This window comes from Rhododendron vialii, chromosome 11a, assembly GCF_030253575.1.
Source record: "Rhododendron vialii isolate Sample 1 chromosome 11a, ASM3025357v1".
Lineage (NCBI taxonomy): Eukaryota > Viridiplantae > Streptophyta > Magnoliopsida > Ericales > Ericaceae > Rhododendron > Rhododendron vialii.
Genome location: NC_080567.1, coordinates 15639519 through 15659660, shown reverse-complemented (window position 1 = coordinate 15659660; position 20142 = coordinate 15639519). Strand labels below are relative to the sequence as shown.

The 20142-nt window shown below is 38.5% G+C and overlaps 3 protein-coding genes across 4 annotated transcripts; 1 reads left to right on the top strand and 2 right to left on the bottom strand.

Annotated features, from left to right (window-relative positions):
• Positions 1–1380: 1380 nt before the first annotated feature.
• Positions 1381–2034, bottom strand: LOC131306915 (uncharacterized). Its single transcript, XM_058333346.1, has 2 exons — positions 1726–2034; positions 1381–1624 (listed from the first exon to the last, which is right to left on the bottom strand). The coding sequence occupies exons 1-2, from the start codon at positions 2032–2034 to the stop codon at positions 1457–1459; spliced, it is 477 nt and encodes a 158-aa protein (XP_058189329.1). The 3' UTR covers positions 1381–1456.
• A 936-nt stretch (positions 2035–2970) lies between these two features.
• Positions 2971–4587, bottom strand: LOC131308080 (protein FAR1-RELATED SEQUENCE 5-like). The gene is made up of 2 exons (XM_058334898.1): positions 4279–4587; positions 2971–4200 (listed from the first exon to the last, which is right to left on the bottom strand). The coding sequence occupies exon 2, from the start codon at positions 4084–4086 to the stop codon at positions 3169–3171; it is 918 nt and encodes a 305-aa protein (XP_058190881.1). The 5' UTR covers positions 4087–4200; positions 4279–4587; the 3' UTR covers positions 2971–3168.
• Positions 4588–12188: 7601 nt separating this feature from the next.
• LOC131307686 (origin of replication complex subunit 4) lies at positions 12189–20043 on the top strand. Of its 2 annotated transcripts, none has more exons than XM_058334322.1 (18): positions 12189–13156; positions 13261–13321; positions 14091–14218; positions 14295–14385; positions 14871–14927; positions 15146–15193; positions 15590–15640; positions 15825–15868; positions 15972–16035; positions 16288–16374; positions 16545–16636; positions 16743–16824; positions 17571–17656; positions 17752–17861; positions 18934–19026; positions 19105–19169; positions 19257–19400; positions 19694–20043. In XM_058334322.1, exons 3-18 carry the CDS (start codon positions 14109–14111, stop codon positions 19727–19729), a joined length of 1260 nt encoding a protein of 419 aa, XP_058190305.1. In that variant the 5' UTR covers positions 12189–13156; positions 13261–13321; positions 14091–14108; the 3' UTR covers positions 19730–20043. The 2 variants fall into 2 exon arrangements, with proteins under 2 accessions (XP_058190305.1, XP_058190306.1); XM_058334323.1 differs by having other exon boundaries at positions 12228–13156; positions 19257–19337.
• The last annotated feature ends 99 nt before the right edge of the window (positions 20044–20142 follow it).

The following is a 20142-nucleotide window of genomic DNA, read 5'->3' as shown; positions in this document are numbered from 1 at the left end:
AGGGCATCTAAACGTATATTGGTTGGTTTGAATCATTCTTGATACTTTCCTAGGCACAGAAATTCGCTACACAATACTCGTATGTCAAAATTTAGATTTAAATGAGGAGTGCCGTACGAACCGACAATGCTGTAGACAAACATAGAACACTACCAAAAACAAGAGTTTGCATAAATTTCATATTTTATAATAAGATTCTATGAACTAAAATTTTACATAAAAGTCCTTCGAGCCAACCTAGTCTAGTTCGATTATGTCCGTCGTTGCCACATCGTTCCCCACTATGTTTTTAAACTCTTCGATCTTGTTTGAATATTGTATATTCCATCCATCCGCGAATGAGTAGTGATGTATATACCAATTCCTTGCAATAGGCGGGATGGGGGAATTTGGTCGCAAATGTATCGTTACAAAGTGATCACCGTTAACGTGTCCGAGCGCAATCAAACGTTGACTCTCAGGGGGAAGCGGCGGATATCGTAGTGGGGCAATCTGAAATTTTATTGAATAGTCATGTCAAAAAATTTCTACACAAAATCCGTTGTCTTATTTGACAAAATCTTGGGTGTCATTTAATAGTCCTGTCAGCACGTATTTCGAGGAATAAATTTGCTCCAAATAACCCATTTTTTACTTACTATATAAAAATGGCAGCATCATTGAATTTTTGGACACGAACACGTTTTACGAGGACTAAAATTCCTGCAAATGTATATTTTCATGTTGGCACGTTATACGAGGAAGAATTACATCCCATTTTCACCAATAATAAATAAGGGAGTTAATTTTTAATTTTTCCTTTTAATTTCTACACTCTTTTTCGTCCATAACAGCCCATTCATGCGGAGAAAATTCAATTCGGAAATAAATATCCGAAATATATAACAAGTTTTGGACTTTAATTTTTGATTTATATACCAGTACATGGAGTTTAATTTCCGAACAGAATGAGAACTATCAAATAGAATAACACCAATCGAACACTAATGTTCGAACTGAATAAATAATTTCGGAAACAAATATTCGAAAGTTATACCCACGTTCAGACTTTAATATCTGATTTTTATACCTTTAATTGGATTCTAATTTCCGAACCGAAGGAAAACTATGACATAGCCTAACACCATTCGGATACTAATGTTCGAATTGGATTAATAAGTTCAGAAAGAAATATCCGAAATTTATACTCATGTTCGGACTTTAATATCTTATTTGTATACCTTTAATTAGATTCTAATTTCCGAACTAAATGAAAACTATGAGATGGCATGACACCATTCTTGTTTATGAACAGAATGTCACGGACTTGACAACTATGAATTTTCAAACAGAAATACAGTATAAGAATTTTCTTGATGATCCGAAAACTACAAGCAGACGTAATCATCCAATTTTCATAACATTAGAACACATTATATAATACAACACATTAAATCGTTTCTCAATCTAAAAATGGCTAATTGACATGGATGACCTCCTTTGTTGCTACGTCAACGCCGATGATCTCGTTGAACTTCTGAATGGCCGCAACATGTGCTGCATCCCAATTTTTAGCGATAGAAAGACGATGTCTTTTCCAATTGCAAGCTATTGGCGGCATAGGGGAACCTTTTTTTAGGAATACCTATCAAATTGCATTAGGTACTTATAAAAGACAAATTAAGTTGGACCTAAGGAGCACAATTCATTATATAGATGACAACAAATCATTTACCAAAATAATACCTGTACAAAGTGTCCGCCGTCAACAAACCCGATAGCAATAACCTTTCGTTTCATGGAGGGTAAAGGCTTCGATTGGAGGGGGAGGAATGTAAGACATTGAACATTTGATAAATGGACAAGGACACAATTATAAGCGGATGCTATGATGTGACCCATGTCTGGCATTGTCATCCAATGTTCCTGTGGCGCCGGACTTTCATAGCATGACAAGATGTGAAGTAATTCCTTAGCCCTCTGGATCCCCCCTACCACTTGTTCGTAAAGGTGTAAATGTGTTTCCAACTCTTTCAGCAAATCACTTCTTACCATTAACCACTCATGCCTTTCATGAAGTCCGACACTGCCCGAAACCCACAATTCCCATCATCTTCAACATCCTTGATCGATTCTATGTAAGGTCTTATTGTTTCCGGGAACTGATTGATGAAGGGGCATATAAAAAGTTGTACTGGAACTTTTGCTTTCCCTTTCACATTGCGCCGCGGTTTCTCTTTAATGGGCTTAGGGGAGGCTAGAACATGCTCAAACTCCGAAGGATCCCTACGCGTCGAATTTTGTTCTTTGGCTGCATTTTTTTCTTTCGTTGACTTTCGATCGCGTGGTTGTGCATTCACTTTGGGTTCAAGGAGAGTACTGGTTTTCGGATGAGCAAGCTCTTGCATCTTCTTAACATAATTGAGCTTTACATCATATTGATCTTCACTTAAGAACTTGTTGTAAAAACAATCAAAGTGAGCCAAAAGCGTCTCCTCCATCGAACCCTCATTCTGGGGTGAAAGCAAAGAAAGCCTTTTCCAATGGTCGTGGATTAACTCAATCGGTAGGGGGATATTTGCCATCTTGTAAGGAGCAATCTCATGAGCGCAAGGTAAACCATGTGTGTGCCTCAAAGAACACTCGCACTGATGCTTCGATTCCACAAACCATTCGACTTCATGGGATGCCACTAAAACAAGTGTCATGGCATTCGACGAACAACTCCCCTTAGCCTATCAAATAGAGCTGTCCTAAAATCATGTTGTATAGAATTAAGACTCTTCTCAAACGAAGCTTTGACTTCAGTAACTTGTAACAACATCAATCTGTGAATCTTCTCCCATATAGTATCAAAATTGCATTGTGAGTTTTCAAGATGATTTTTTAGTTGCGAATGTGAACTCTCCGCCCTATGAATAAATATGGCAAGATATTAACCATAGCAAATAACATAAATATAAGAAAATTCCCAAAAATGCGTGAATAACATGAATATTAAGGAAAATGCCAGAGTTGCGAATGAAGCGTTTACCTGTTACTTGTTAGGTTTCCAAAATGCATGATTTTGTCCGTCCAAGCTCCTACAAACCTCTCTTTGTAAGGTACCAACCAATTTTTCTCGACGTACTCAAGTGCTGCAGGAACCATTTCAAAATTACGCTTCAAAACACAAAGGCGTTCCTCGTATTATGCAACACTCGATGAAAGGACGACTAGGCCCCAACTGCAAATAAACTCCTCCCACATCTTGTCATCAAACATCTTTCTACACTTGGCTAATACGTTTTTGCCAATATGCCACCTACATAGGAGGTTGGTAGCATGAGGGAAAACATTTGTGATGGCATTCATAAGCGCCAACTCCCTATCCGTGACAATAATGGACGGAAGCGCGTTGGGATCCATCATGCCTTTTAGCTTCTCCAAGACCCAAGTGTAGTTTTCCGTTTTTTCACACTCCATGAAAGCAAACGCTGCACAAAAAGTCATCTCCGTTGATGTTACACCAATAATTTGAAGCAAAGGAAACTTGTACTTATTCGTCTTGTATGTGCAATCCATCATTAACACGTGGGGAAAAGCACGTAACATCTCCCCGGCAGATGGGGGAGACCAAAACAACTCCGTGACATTCTGAGTCTTGTTCCCACGGGTCCAATGAACGTAGTGGTACTTTTCTAGCCGATCCAACAAATGTTGCATTTGAGATTTTCCAGCTTTCTCTATCACTCGATACTTTTGTCGTACATTGTACACGGTTTTGATAGACGTTACGTTCTCAGGATCTTGAACCTTCAAATGGGTTAGGATTTCTCTGGGTTTCACCAAAGCAACTGACAAATCAACCACCGTGCTAGTCTGCTCTGCCGACAACCTCCCGGCATACGAATGACCCTCCAAGTACACCGCTGGAGGATGGTTGTGGGTGCCATCATGGACAGAGACAGTCCAACCATCATTGCCCTTTACAGCTTTCAATTCAAATGGGCATTCACATTTTTTGGTGCCCGTGGACCGCACTCTCTTCTTTACAGCTACCTCCTTCCCATCAACTTTCTTTACAAACGGCATATACTTACCACTCCTTTCACATGAAAACCTCATCCTAGGTGTGCGATTCTTAATACATTTCTCAGAACCCTTAATCACAATGATAAACCCGTGTTGTTTACCAGTGCATCTTATCCAATCTACCAACGCTTCATCGGATGGAAAAACCTACACACACATACAAAAAATTATAGCCCGTAATATAAGATTGCACAAGATAAACACTCTATCAAAAAAAATACTCACCGTCTCCGTTGTAAAATGCTCCGTATAATCGTATGGAGGACAAGTCGAAGTAGGTATAGTCGATAGCCCTACATAACTACCAAGTGTTGAAGTGTCACCCTGTAACACTCAAAGACAAACCAGGTAAGTGTAGGATTCTAAGTAGTTTTATTCAGATATTAATATCTGAAAACTGGCACTAAATTCGGATATAAGAGCCCAACAATGTTGACAATATTCGGATATTAATATCCAAATAGTTGTACATAATTCAGACATTAGAGTCTGAAAAGTTAGTAAAGTTTTGGTACTGTGTATCCAACTGTAAGTGCAGGATTCTCTGCAGTTTCATTCAGATATTAATATCTGAAAACTGGCAATAAATTCGGATATTAATATCCGAATAGTTGTACATAATTCAGATATTAGAGTCCGAAAAGTTAGTAAAGTTTTGGCACTGCGTGTCCAACTGTGTCGGGCCAAAACTGAAATTGAAAATGGAGGGCTTCTAAAATTGAAATGGGCAGGCTTACCTCTTGCTACGATTTTTGCTCCGTCACTACAACATCTGTGACATGTTTCTCAACATCCATTTGTGTGATCTTCCGACTCCAAATTGTGGTATATTGATGGGTCAACCTTTTCTTGTTTATCAATGGAGGGAAAAGAAGCAATCGAGGTTTCCATTGACAATGTAGGAGGAAGAGGAGAGGAGGAAGATAGGCAGACTTGGCTGCTGGTAGGAGGGGCCTTGTGGTGGGTGATGACAGCTGGGTAGGGATGAAAATGGAGGAGTTTGAATGGGGAAGGGAGGAGATGTTTCGAGAGGGAGGGATGGACGGGGAGATTTTTTGTGGTTGTATGTTCTGGGAGGGAAGGAGGGATGGACAAGAGATGATTTTTGTGGTTGTATGTAATGAATTATGTAAGAGGGTAAAATGGTCAAATAACATGAGATTTTAGAGGTATAATGGTCAAACTGAATAAGGGCATTTTTGTCTATAATTGATAAAAATTTTAATCGGCTACGAGTAGCAAGAAGTGCGTTGCAAATACCGGCCACCAAACAAAATTCAAACCAACATAAAAAGCTTGATCAATTGCAAGAGTTTTGAAGTAGCTACTCAAAATAACATAGCATTCAATATCATTACAGATATAATCAAACAAACCATTCACGAAGGCTATTGGATTCCCACGGATTCCGTACATTCCATGAATATGAATAAAAGCCAATCTACCTATGCATGTTCAAAAAATTACTTACACTAAACCAACCATTCTCACACACTGTTAATGTCCATAATCCAACTCGATTGTTATCAAAATCTACTTCTACAAATAAGAGAAATAAAAGGACATTCCAATCCCATATAAAAGGAGGGCATTAGGAATCCAAGCAATATTTGCAGTTGTCAAATAGCAAGTAAAGAAACTGACTACCGAATATCCGTTTGACCAAAAAGAAAAAAGAAATTGACTACCGAATAAATTTGTGGTTAATGAACAATTTAATCAGGAAACCAAACCAAATAAAAGTTTAGCAAAGGAAGACAAAATTGAAGAGATTCATAATTAACGGCCAATCAGTCATAGGATCATAGCTGCAAAAAGGAACAAAAAACCCAAATCAGAACAGAACTTAAACCAAAAGTTCAACTTATCCTAGAACCATTCAAAGTGATTTCAGGTCCAATTAATTTTTCTGATGACAAATCTAATGATCGGTTTTCAGTTAGCATAAAGAAACTATACCTATTGCAATTGGACTAAGAGAAGGTAGAGAGTTACCTAACAGAGGGAGAGTGAATCACCACCAACTGAAAACTCTATTCAATATCACTATATCAATTCATTACTCATAAGTTGTAACTCTTCAAGTGGAAAAAAGGGAGAGAATGCAATCCTACCATCAACAGGCATAATTTTGTTTGTCTGCAAATGACAATATTAGAGGGTCATTATAATCCAACCCCTAACTTATACAAATAATCAAGCATAATTGGAAAAAAAAATGACTCGTCTATCTCGGTTTTGGTATATCAGACTATAAAATGCTCATGGTAATATGGGAGGGGAGAAAATGAGTTTATGAGTAGCAATTTTTTACCAAATGTGTCCTTACCGATTACCAATTGCTTTGACATGGGGATAGTTCCAGGAATCCTTCCCTAGAAACAGTAGCTCAAGATCACATAATCAAGTCACACCTAGAATAAAAAATTCAAATAGAATAAAAGTTAGAACCAAAGTTCTAGGCAAATTTAATTCAACTTTCAACAACTCAAACGTAAAAATTGATCATAAAATTTTGAATGACCAGATGAAACAATTACCTAACACTACTCACAATCACAAACCATTGCCTCCTCTATCCTACAAAGTAGTCCGAAATGACTACATGTTTACAGCATGCATAATAAGTAAAGGACACATAATAGAGTTCTAAACATAAAAAAAATGGTCATTCTCTTGCTACTGCTACTGCCACTGCCACTGCCACTATTGCTTTCTCTACAACCTGAGAGATTCCAAAATGTGGTAGATGGGCTCTCTTGCTTGAAGTAGCACATTCCATATTAGTTTATTGAACCTCACCATTTATCAAACATCATGCTTTAAATGTGTACAAAGCATGAAAGTGAAAGCAAGAAATGTAACATAATGAAAGTGTATTTTTTGCATTATCCAACTTAAAGTGATTTTGAAGAGCAATACTAAAATCATTTATCCACCTTTTGGAATGAAATTGGTAGCAATTTTTTTTACTCCTCCAGAAAAGATTAAGAAGTATACCAAGTTGGGATTAAAGTGATTATGTCACGGCAATGGGTATTAAAAAAATCCCACACATAACATGAAGTTGTCGATCTTCAAATCCATTAGAATTACTCCGCACTGATGAGTTATGGAATAATTTTGCAAAGTTACCAGGTTTAACAATTTTGGTCTTAACATTTGTCAAACCGACAAAGTGAGACAACTTCAGATAAGATCAACATCGACACAAAATGCTAATGGGGACTCTGCACAAACTGGTGGTAAAACATGTGTTGTGGAGGGTGACTGTTGAAAGCATTGATGCTCAACAAAGCTTACCTACTTAGCACTTACTAAAAAAAGGACCAAGCCTCTCATCAAAGCTCAACATCTTCAGTAAATGCGTTATAATCTGTTTGTGAAACAAATAGAATTGTACTATCAAAAAAATATGAATGCTTAAGCCCACAAATTTCTATTAAATTTCATTGGCAAAGACCACCAACTATCAAAAACTTATTAACATAAGAGAGTTACCTTAACCTAACATAAATTGGCCGACTATAACCTTCCCAAACAAATAACTAAAAGAGCAAAGTTGTATAATAGTGAGATGGAGTGAACATAGATCTAAAATTAGCTAAAAACAACATTAATTGGCTACGGGTGCACCACCATTAGCTGGACATGAAACCATAAAAATATTGAAACCAACCAAAGCAATCGAACAATGATGAAATGCAGCAATCATAAAATTAATTGGGTTAGAGATCATAAACAGGGAAGAAACACAATTCAAGTTACCAATAAGCCCAAACCAATAACAATGATGAAAGAGAGGTGTTTGTTGCAATCGATGGCTCGTGCCGGCGATTTTCTTTCACACCGATCAAGCAATCTACATGGTTTGCCCAAAAATGAACAAACAAAAAAATGATTGTGCTATGTTAGGAAGGCTCTCAACTAAGCTGTGTTTGGCCAAACAATGAACAAAATTGTTTACTCAAGCAAAAATCGACTGTGCTGCCAAAAAAAAAAAGTGGAAAGAAAATACCTTCAGTCTTCCGTTATGATACACAAAATACACCTGAAGAGCATACAAAATATAGAGTTCAAAACCATACACAGGGAAGAAAATCGAAGATTAGATGGGTTGGAAATCAAGAATCTGATTACCTGCCGAGGTCAGTTGCGACGATTTGGTTTGTGGTGCGAGGAAGGTTGGAGAGTTTAGATTACAGAGTTCAAGTCTCAGAAGAGAGACTCCTGCACCATCCATTCTTCCAGTATGAACCAGTTTCAGAGCATACATCGTAAAAGACGGAACTTCTGGATTACCTTCTTAACCACCTTTTCTCCAGTGGAGTGACCTGATGTGGGTGTTGAGAGAGAGAGAGAGAGAGAGAGAGAGAGAGAGAGAGAGAGAGAGAGAGAGAGAGAGAGAGCGCTGGGTTGCTCGCCGGAGAAGGGTTCGGCGATGAGGGCCATCATCGGAGATGGAGGGGGTTTGTCGTGAATCTTCTACTACTGGGAGAGAGAGAGAGAGAGAGAGAGAGAGAGAGAGAGAGAGAGAGAGAGAGAGAGAGAGAGAGAGAGAGATTTGAATTTTGAATCCAATTTGGGGCTTTTGAATTCAGGAGTGATTCAGCCGTGAGAGAGAGAGAGAGAGAGAGGGAGGGAGGGAGGGGGGGTGCAAAGGCTTGTTTGTACCGGCCAAGAAAAAGGGAACTAGTCTCGATATTTGCCATGAAAAATCCCACATATTTACCAAACTGCCATTCAAAAGTTAGTTTGTGAGAGAGATATTTTTTGGACCATTGGAGGTGTAGAATTGAAGGATTGAGATTGGAAGAAAAGGAATATTCTTCAGGGTCTTTGAAAACCCTCCTTCCCTTGTTATATGGATTGAAATGCAATATTGAAATGGCCTTGCCGATCAATAAAATGAAGTTGTCATTTTGAAAAGGTAGAGAAGTTTTATAAGGCGCTGTTATTCGCAGCTTTCTATTTTCTCCCATAACCCACTATATTTCGGTAAATGGTTGTTGAAAATCATACATAACATTTCGGTAAATAATTATTGAAAACAAGATTATATTTCGGTAACTACATGTCGAAAATATGTTCAACTTTCGGTAAACAACTGCCGAACATACATTTTCAGTAAATAGCTGTTGAAAAAAATATTATATTTCGGTAATTGGATGCTGAAAACATATCTCAATTTCGGCAACTAACTGTCGAGTATAATTGAAAATTTTTAACGGGCTATGGGAGAAAATAAAGGGCTGCGAAAAGCAGTGCCCGTTTTATACTTGTGAATAACGTTTGGAGTAAATTACTATTTACCCCCTCTAACTATGGGTTAGGAACACTTTACACTTTCTAACTTATTCCCCCCACCCCCCCCCCCCCCCCCCCCCCCCCCCCCCCCCAACTAATGGAAACCTCATTTCGTTAGGATTTGGATGGGAAGTGTTATGTGCCCTCATTACAAATGTAAATATCTTTCTCCTACATAAGTCTACAGCCCAGGAAATGAAACCATGCCCCAACCCATGATAGTTGACGTGGACTGGGCCCCACGTTAGCTTTAAGTTAAAAAAAAAACTAAAATCAAAAGACGCGTTCATCTGTAGAGAGAGAGAGAGAGAGGAGGATGTCTACGACCAGACTAACACCACCACCGCGACCGCCACCACCATTGGCGACCTTCCCTCCACCGAACACTGCCACCACCAGTGGCGATTTTCACCTTCACGACTTCCGACGCGACCACGCACCACCAAGGTCTCTCTCTGTTTGTTGCTTTGTTCATCTTTCTCTGTTATTTTTTGTTTGTTGATTTCTATAGTGGTTTCACGGGATTGTGCCCAGGTCGAGCCTGGTTTCAATTGAAAGTTTGGGTTTTAGTTTCTTTGCTTTTCCTTATTTGGTTTATGCTAGGAATTGAAACATAAGATTTTTTATATGTTTAGTTTTTTGCGTGAATCTGTTGACTATATGGTAAATATGTGAAACCAAAAGCTTAATCTATTAGAGTTTTGCAAGATTTCATTTTTGAGTAGATTGTATAATTTCAATGTCAGTGTGAAAGTTAAAATTCATAGGACTTGTAGGCCAGGTTGAATTGCTTGGAGTCATATAATGAGGATATGTGTCACACTGGACTAATTGAAAAATGTAAATCCAAAACACCCAAAATCTAAAAATGGGAATTGAAAAATGTAAAACCATGCCTCCCAAACACCCCCTTATAGTGAGTGGATTGGCAATACTTTATTTCCAAGGTGTTGTTTTATTCATATTTGCGGGACTGGTTGCAAAACAGATATGTGATTCCTCCACCAGTTTTTTTTTTTTTTTTTATTGGTAAGTAATGATACACAAAATGTTTACAATCGGGAATCCCGAGTACGAATTCTATAACATTTACATATGAACAAAATTACAACATAATGAAATTACAAAGACTGAAATGCAAACCGAAATACAGAATGGATTCGTGAACCGAAACCCGTGTTTCACACGGTGTCCTTAAAACAGATTCATCGCCTACCGGAGGGTGTTGAGGTTACTCGGCGTCTGTCTCCCAGGATTGATCCGGCTCAGACCACGAACGTCGGAACACCACCGAAGAACGTCTTGGCAAACTAACTCAGCGTCTCTCTCTCTCTCTCTCGCAATGTATCAGAATGCTGGTAGATTTTGTGTGAATTGTGTTGAACTATGCTGTGAAATGCTCCTTATATAGGCGGAACTTGACCCTTGTAATGTTGCCTGGCCTTCAATTCGTGGAGTAAATGGCAGAATGAATGGGAAAAAAACCCCCACAATGAATAGAGGTAACCCCCACCATGAATATGGGGAAGTAATAGACCCCCAATCCATTCAATTTTCCAACAAGTAAAAATTTATATAACCAAAAAAACGCGCACGAAGCTAGAAGAAATCAACAGGGGCATCCCCCTGGCCACCTATACATCAAAAGGACCAAGAGACGTCCAAAAAACAAACTCATAAGGAAACCATGAACAATTATTTATAGAAAAAATCCTAGAATCTAGAAGCCAATCATTGCAAAACTTCCTATTCTGCATGGAGAATTTGACAGCTGACCAAGAGCTAACCTTAGCTCTCATGGAGTTAAAGACTTCACCCACAATCCCATCAACACCTCTGGATTTGCCTTGGAAGATCCTCGAGTTCTGTTCCCCCCAAAGAACATAAACGAAGGTTGTCAAAGACAGCTTATACAGAGAATCACACAAGCTTTTCCCTTGTCTATACTGGACTGCCCACTCCAATTCCTGGGTCAAAGGCAGAACCAGCCTAGTAATCCCATTTTTAGCCAAAATTTGCCTCCAAATCATCTTAGAAAGCTGGCATTCAAAGAAAAGATGGCTATGAGATTCTATATCAGTCAAGTAGAGAAAACAAAGAGGGGGCACCACCATACCCCAACTCACTAACTTGTCCTTTGTTGACAGCCTTCCCAAGATAGCCAACTAAGCAATGAAACTCCATCTAGGCACACCTTGGCTGAACCACACAAGTGTATGCCAAGGTTGGAAAGAATTCCTATGCCGACAGGCTTCCCAAGCTGATTTGGCTGAAAATTTACCACCAGTTGTTGCATTTAGAGAACATTATTTTTTTCCATCTCCAAGAACCTTACGAGTTCTACAAAATGAACTTTTCCAATCTGATCCCGCAATGGGCCCACAAAAACGAAACTGGACTTGACCGGATGGGATTGACACTAGACTGAACCTGAGTCTGTATTGGAACCCGTCGGCTGCTTCCCTACTTGGACAAACCTCATAGGCATGGACTTCAAGCAAACCATTCCCCCATTTTTCTATAAAAGGATCCGTCAAAATCACATTTAAACCCCGTTCCGAAACGTAAAATAAGTCTTTATTTTTTAAGAAGGCAATTTTAAGTTAAAAAATAATAGGCTTATTGAAATATAAAAATATGCAATATGGATCTTGTTTGAAAGATCTCGATGAGATCTTTTATACGGTGCAAAAAAAAATTAAAAATTAATTTTTATTTACACAATTTTTTAATTTAAAAATATAAAATAAATATTTAATTTTTAAGTTGTTCCGGAACTGGGCCTAATCAAGCAACCTAAATACTTTTGATTTCGCAGCCCACATGTCAGAATTTGTACATTAATCTCACCCTTAACTTTCCCTATCAGAAAATTTAGACGAATTAGCACCAATAGAACACTGGAAATCGATTCGCAAATCACTTTCCCCTTTGAAAGAAAGAGCACTTTAGAAAATGATGGGTTTTTGTTGAAGGAACTGCAGTGGATGAGAATGGGAGCAAGGGTTTGAGAGAGAGAGAGACCTTGGCAGTGGTTTTGAAGTCGGCGTTGCGTCAATTTTCGCAACAGGTTGATCGTCGGAGGCGGGCCCGCTGGTGGTGGTGATCGCCGGAGGTGGAGGTGAGGCCGGTGGTCGGACTCCTCCTCCTCTCTCTTTCTCTCTCTCTGTGTTCTGGAGCGTGGTAATTTCGCGCGAGAAGAGGATGGGTTTTTGGCAGCCGATTCAAAATTTTGATTTTAGTTTTTGTTTTTAAACTTAAAGCTGACATGGGGCCAGGCCACGCCAACTATCATGGGTTGGGGCTTTCCTGGGCTGTAGATTGCAGATCTATATACACATCTATATACACACACAAGTCTGTCTCTCCTCATTCGAACAGGTCGCCTCGTCCTCCGCCTGCCGCGACGGAAGCACCTTCTCGTCAGTGAACAACATCCCTCCCTCCCGCGTCCGACCACCGCTGCCTTCGAGCTCCGCATCGGAAGCACTGAACAACGCCACATCGCCGAACCTCCGCTCGACCTGTAGGAACTCCTCCAACGGCGACGGCCGCTACTCGTCGTCACTGCACAGACTCCACCACCTCCGCTCCGCCACAGACTCCACCATCTCCGCTTTTACGTTCACAATTCCATCGAATCTGAATTAGGGTTTGTAATTAGTCCTCTCTGTATGTTCGCAGATTCGACAGATCAACTTCCTCTCTCTCTTTCAAGCGATCCTAGTTCACTGTAGTTAGTTATGGGTTAGATCCAGTACTCCGAGAAGTACTTCGACGACACCTTCGAGTACAGGTAACCCAATCGACCACGCCCTAATTTCTACGGATTTCGATTTCCGCTACTTTGGTTTTTCAAAATCATATATCCTTGAGGGTTTGGAATTGTTGATTTTGCAGGCACGTGGTTCTCCCTCCTGAAGTGGCCAAACTGCTCCCCAAGAATCGGCTCCTCTCTGAAGTGAGCAATTCGATTCCTAATTAGGGTTTCATATATTATAACTGCTTGTGCTTTTTTTGGACATTTATTTTCGTTGGTTGCTATGGAAATGATTGAATAGAGCAATGATTTGTATATTCCTAATTAGGGTTTCATTGGTTATTGATTGTGCTTTTTTGACATTTATTAGGGTTTGTTTGCTCTCTCTCTCTCTCTCTCTCTCTCTCTCTCTCTCTCTCTCTCTCTCTGAGTGTGCGTCTGTGTGTCTCACTCTAGAATCTGTGTCTGTTTGGATTTTTGAGGGAGTTTTGCTTGGGTGAACCTGGACTTCAGAACTGCAATTTGAATCTTGCAGAAGAGAGAGACTCCATTTTTGTAGAGGCATGTTTTTAAGGGTTAGGGTAAGGAACATGAAATACTTCTTTGGCCTTTGCAGAGGCGTGTTTTTGTGAAGGGCAAATTCGTAACTTCAAGCCTCTCCGTTAAGAAAGTGGAATAAGGTTTCCATTACTTAGAGGGGGTTAAGTTAGAGGGGGTTAATTGCTAAAAAAATAAGTTAAAGCGGGTAAAGCGTCCCCGACCCATAGTTAGAGGGGGTTAACTGTAATTTACCCTAACGTTTGTGAAGGCAAGGTCAAGTCCAATTTTGAGAAAAAGAAAAATTCCGCTTAAGTTCAAGAATTTGCACATACACTTGTATAAATGAAAGATATAATAAAGAGATGGCTAATAATCCTTGATAAATTGAGAATGTTAAAATCATTTCCCGCCGTTTCTTCCCCAAATGCAGCAAAACCCCAAGCAAACAATGGGACGGGAAGACCTAGCAAGGGAAGCCCTAATCCTCCTTCGAAACAGACTCTGCAACCCTAGATTCGTCTTCTCTCCTTTCGCCCACTCTCCCGACAGCAACTACAGGTCCCTATCCCCTCGCTGTTTCCTGTGTTTTTCACTTCCACCCCATTCGATTGACATTGTTTTGGTTTGATTCCAGCAAGTTGAAGTTCATCGTATCGAGCTCGGTCACTGAGGCATCTAACAACTCTGTTCTGCTCCTCGGTCCACGAGGTTGCGGTAAAAATGCGGTAATAATCAACAATTGTTGAGATTACTTGTTCATGGATAAGTTTGTTAACCCAATTTAGTTATCTTATCAAATGGAATAGGGAGCATAATGATTGGGAATTGATTTTGGCACTCCCCAAAATTGATTTGCCAAAATCTTGGGAGCGTGGTTATCAATTTGGGGAGTGCCAAAATCACTCCGCTAATGATTACACCTAAAAGTAGTTTACTTTCCAATATTTACCCTTCGACTTTTTTGAAAAGTTACTTTATTTCAAAAAAAGTAAGGGCAAAAAAGGAGTTTTGTTCATTTAAAAGTCAAACAGACAAACAAATTGGGACAAGACAAAGTCAAAAATACATAAACAAATTGGAACGGAGGGAGTAGTTAATTGTTGAGATTACTTGTTCATGGATAACCCAATTTAGTTATCGAATGGAATAGAGAAGAATGCCTTGGTTTTCTTGTTTTTTAATCTGTTGTCTGATACTTCGTACTTTTTAGGTGTTAGAGCTTGTCATTGAAGAGGTATTGAAAGAATATCCCGGCACGATATCAGTGGTATGCTTCTGCTCAGCTTTTACTTTTTCCTGGGAAGATTAGATATTGAATGCATGGGGGAGAATACCAATCATGCTTCTTCGCTTGTTATTTTTGTTTTTTCTATAAAGAAAACAACCGTGGTGAATGGTGATGTGTCCCTTATTTCGTTTGAGATTTTCATATTTGGTGAGTCTTTTACCTTTTCACTATATTGATTCATCTTGCGACGGTTTCAGATAAAGCTGAATGGGCTTTTACACAGTGACGACAATTGTGCACTCAAGGTTCATCTTGATAACCTCGCATACTCGTTTGTTGTTTATCTTTTTTGATGTTCCCTGCACTTGTTTTTTTCATCATATATATTTGAATTTCATGTTTCGCTGCAAATTCATTCCCAATCGAAAGAATAAGAAATCTTGGGATTCTACTAAATCGTGGGATTCAAGTCAAGCCTGGGCTGCATTGTTAGAGATCAATGCCTTTCTATGGTCACACTTTTCATATTGCTTATATGCATCTCATATACATCATTGCGGCTCTTCTCTTAGGAAGCTCAACTAAAAGCGTTACCACATTCCTTTTAATAGTACGGAAAATAAAGTTCTACTTGTCCTGTATGTTTGTTTTTCTCTTTGATGCTTTTTTATGTTACCTTTACTTTCTTTTCTATTATCCAGGAAATTGCTCGACAATTATGCATGGAACATCAACTGTTATTCTCAAAAATGGTAACATGACTAACGCATTTCAGAATGTACAATTTGCTTGGAATATAATTGATTCAGTATTTGTAATGTCAACATAAACTGTTATTCTCAAAAATGGTAACATGACTAACGCATTTCAGAATGTACAATTTGCTTGGAATATAATTGATTCAGTATTTGTAATGTCAACATAATGTTTTTACAGGCATCCTTTGATGATAACACCCAGTTCATGATATCAATGTTAAAGTAAGTCGGCATGCATCCAAAATTTGTAGTTTCCATCAGACACTTCAGGGCTGGTTGCATTTGCCATGCATATATATGCTCATTTGTCATATCGTGTTGCTAGGGAATGTGGATTAACACACAAAACAGTCATTTTCGTACTGGATGAATTTGACCTCTTTGCCCAGGTAAGATCTTAAGTTTGTTTCTATTCTCTTCTGTTGTTTGCATTCCTGAATCTTTGAACTGACATCACCTTTTTATTCTTCCTTCTTCTTCTGGGTGCATATATGATTGTTTAATCGTACTTGATCATTTGGTGCAGTTTGGTGGATTAGTAACTATTAAACTCCCTTTTTTCAGAGAAACCCTATGGGCTATTATGGCTCTGCGTTTCTGTTGCTAGATGTGACACGCTTTACCTGTCTCGCACTTCTCAGGGTAAACAACGACTACTTTATAGTTTGCTCGACGCAATGCAATCTCTAACTTCACAAGCTGTTGTAATTGGTGTGAGTTCCCGACTGGTATGTATCTTCACTTTTTTAATGTTTCTGGGTTTAATTTAGTCCTGTCAGAAACGAGAGATGTTCCAGATAATTGCTAAACATGAAAATTGAATTTGGTGGTTCACAAAAATGTCCTGCAATTGGCAGAGAACACTAATAATTGATAAATTATTTCTAACAACATGTAGGATGCTGATCAGCTCTTGGAAAAAAGAGTGAGATCTCGTTTCTCACATAGGAAACTCCTGTTTCTTCCTCCATCGAAGGAAGATTTGCAGAGGTACTTCTCTAACTTACGTCTGAAGAGCTGCTGTAGCTTATGACCAAGTTGAGGATTCTAGATAAAAGTGTTGACGTATTAATCTTCAAGCCTATTTGTTATGCAGACTTCTAAAGCACATTTTGGAGTTACCAATAGAGTCAAGCCTTCCGCATGACTATGTTTCTGAATTCAACTCAAGCGTTCTTGTATCCTTTCTATAACTTTGTTTTTCTGAATAGCACATCCAAGTTTGGCTTAGAGCATGTAAACTTTTTTAGATAGTGTGGAAAGAAAACTTGACGAGAAGTTCCTTTCATTAAATAACAAGAAGTGGAAATAATGAGATGCAGAGTGAGCACATGAAAACTTGTAGGGAAAGAAGCTTCACTATTTCATGAAGAAACCATCACTTTACAATTTCTCACAGAGCAGACATATTAGTACCTGTATCCAAATTGACACGAGGTCAAAATTTGCATGATGGCAAATGAACATCCAATTTTGATTTTTGTTGAAGTGTCCTACATTTCCTATATTTTTCCTTATTTTGCTTTCTTACTTTTTACGTTTATGTTTTTTTTTTGGCAAGTAAAAGATTATATTGAGAAGGGCTATGGTAGGATGTGTGTGCCTTTCCACCATGTTTGCTTGGCTTTATTTATATAAGAAAATCCTGTATGTGCATTGAGCTATATAGTGTTTTCTAAACCATCTTGATAAATAACTTGTTTAAAGGTTTTCTATTTTGACATATGTTCCCTTGTATGTTGTTTTTGTTTGTGTTCCTCATGGAGAGAGAAATCATATAAAGAATATGCACCTCAACAATCATATGCAAGGTATACACCCCATGCTTACATTTTGGGTGGTCTGTTTGGGGAAGGTGAATTACTTGAGAAGTTAGGTGTATGCCTATAGGATGCTTAGAATGTAAATCCTTGACTTTCATCAGAACATACTAGCCGATGAGAGATTCAAACAACTTATTGATACATTAACAACTTCTGATTCCACATGCAACCATCTTTTGAAGTTTCTGTAAGTTTTTTAGATCAGAAAGCATACAATTCTAGTGCAAACATGCACTTCTTTTATTTGTTCCTAAACCTAACTCTCATGGTCTCTAACGCCAGGTTTTCTGCTGTTCGTCATATGAATGTGGAAACTGGGTTGTTGTCTATTGACAACTTTAAAGCTGCACTTGCTAGCATCCAAAGGCAGCCAAAGCTGGAATGTTTAAATGGTACGGGGGTACCTCAATACACCTTTCCCTCTTTCTCATGCATTTCCTGCTTTTGAGTTCCTTAACTTTCCTTGGTTCATTGCCTGCCTGATTGATAGATAGTCTGGATTTGGAGGGTGAACTCTGATAATAGGGTTTTTCCCTATTTCTTTTATTCTGATAGAATACTAAAGATGATGCAATTTTATATGAATCCATCTGGTTCTTGCTTGAGCTGGATGCCAAGTACTTCTTGATGAGCTCTAATATGGCCAGATTTATAAATAAGCTATGATCTGGAACTTTCAAATTTGCCTGTTTACATCTAACGTTCTCCCTTCCAGTCCAGTGGGGAAGATGAGGGGCATTTGATTCAGGAATAAGCTTGGAGACATGTAGAATTCGTTATCTAGAAATAAGTCAAGAGGATTAGAATTGTTAAGGAAGACTAATACAGTATCTAGTTTGTTTTAGGGAGAACGTGGTACAAAATCTTGTTTCTGATTGTGTAAGTTCTGGAAGAGGGAATATTGGAGTTCTAAATCTGGTTAAATATGTCTCTTAAGCGACTCTAATCTGAGCCATGGGAAGACAGAAGAAAGCCTCATAATGTTCTTCTTGTATGCGTCCTTACGTTTGCTGATTACTATTTATGATTCGGGTTGTTTTTTTGTTATTGGAGAATCTTTACCTTCTTGTTGTCTCTCTCTCTTGTGTCCATAATTTTGCTATCATTTGGGAAAGTGCATTTCCTTTCCAAGAGATGATCAATTCACATACAAACTTGAACATCTTTCTATTCCTTGATTTTTACGTTGGTTACGAGCTTTTCGACTTTTTTTTTGATCGGCAAAAATATTCCATTCATTTGCTTTTCAAGTAGGAATTCAAACTCTTAGAAGCCCACTTACGAACCCAAAAACAATAAGCTTCTAGTCGCATGCATGCTTCTTTAGGCGTCTACATATGTCACGAAGGCGCTGAAATATCTATCAGGCCCGACTTCTTATCACCATTTTGTTGAGTTTCTTTTGACGTAGACTTATGTGGCGCTAAATGTTGTCTGTGCAAATTCAACCTTTTTTTAAAGCAGATTGCTCCATTCTTGAGCTCTATATACTAGTTTGCATGAGGAGGTTAGAAGTAAAAGAGCAAGACTCGTACAACTTCAATTCTGTAATGAAAGGTGCGCCTGAAATGTTGTTTATTATGTTAGTTCAACTTTGGCAATATGTTTTGACATAGTGTTAATCATGCATTCCAGAGTACAAAAGTATACATGATTCATTCCAGACATCGGATTACTATTCTCGGAATGTATGCTTACGGGTGGGTATCGAACTTTGCATGATATTCTTTGCTTCTAATATATCCCCCAATCATATTTTGGCTAACTGTTTATCTGAACTTCTGCAGGCATTTGAGCACCTTCTTGCACGTGAATTGATCTCCTTTATGGATCATAGAGGGCACAATCAGTCTATTGAATTTCGCCCGGTGAAGCTTCTAATCTCCTACCACGAACTATATCAAGGGTTAAAATCGTATCGCTCTTGTCCCGTAAGTTTGAAAAATTGTAGTGCATGCATCATGTTAATGGTCTTAATTTTTCGTGCTCCATAAAAATAACGTAACCGTACATATGAAAATCGATAAACATCTGACTTTATACTTAAGAATCTACGTAGCTCTGTGGGAATATTTTCATGCTCTTTTTCAGTATCTATCTTATTACAATGTTCCAAAAAGCTAGCTTCCTAGCGTCATTTATAGACCTATTATGATGTCAACAATTTTGGCTTACCTTATATATCAGAAGTTGGTGATTGGTATCATTTTACTTGTATTGATAGGCAATTCTTCAGAAACTAATCGATCGTGAAGGTTGAAACAGCTGAAGGGGATTCATTGATGATGTTGTTTAAGCTACAAGATGAAGAACCACACGATGTTGTCTGCTTCAGATTTTTGTTTCAGAGACTTCATCTGTTATGTTGGGATCACTGACAGTTTAACCAGTGGTTCTAGCACTCACCTATATGCCATCCTCAATGAGGGAAATCATCTTGAGTTGCAACATTTTGGAATGATTTCCTTTCTAACGTCGTCTTTTTGTTTGTTTTTCCTTTTTATGTACTATTTTGTATTAGATTCCAATGGTTACTTTTAGCCTTGTAATAAAGAAAACAAGAAACATGATCAAGCCTCTCCTGTGCATGCCCAGTGCTTATTTCTTCATTGAACATTATTGCTTACCGAAATCCCAGTAGATGAATGAAGTGCATAATGAAAATTAGACCCC

Coding starts and splice junctions, on each gene's coding strand:
- LOC131308080 (XM_058334898.1), bottom strand. CDS start 4,086: ATGAGGTTTTCATGTGAAAGGAGTGGTAAGTATATGCCGTTTGTAAAG.
- LOC131307686 (XM_058334322.1), top strand. CDS start 14,109: ATGGGACGGGAAGACCTAGCAAGGGAAGCCCTAATCCTCCTTCGAAAC. Junction 15,869..15,971: donor TTCATGATATCAATGTTAAA/GTAAGTCGGCAT, acceptor TCGTGTTGCTAG/GGAATGTGGATTAACACACA. Junction 19,401..19,693: donor AATCGTATCGCTCTTGTCCC/GTAAGTTTGAAA, acceptor TTGTATTGATAG/GCAATTCTTCAGAAACTAAT.
- LOC131306915 (XM_058333346.1), bottom strand. CDS start 2,034: ATGGTAAGAAGTGATTTGCTGAAAGAGTTGGAAACACATTTACACCTT. Junction 1,625..1,725: donor ACGGCGGACACTTTGTACAG/GTATTATTTTGG, acceptor GCAATTTGATAG/GTATTCCTAAAAAAAGGTTC.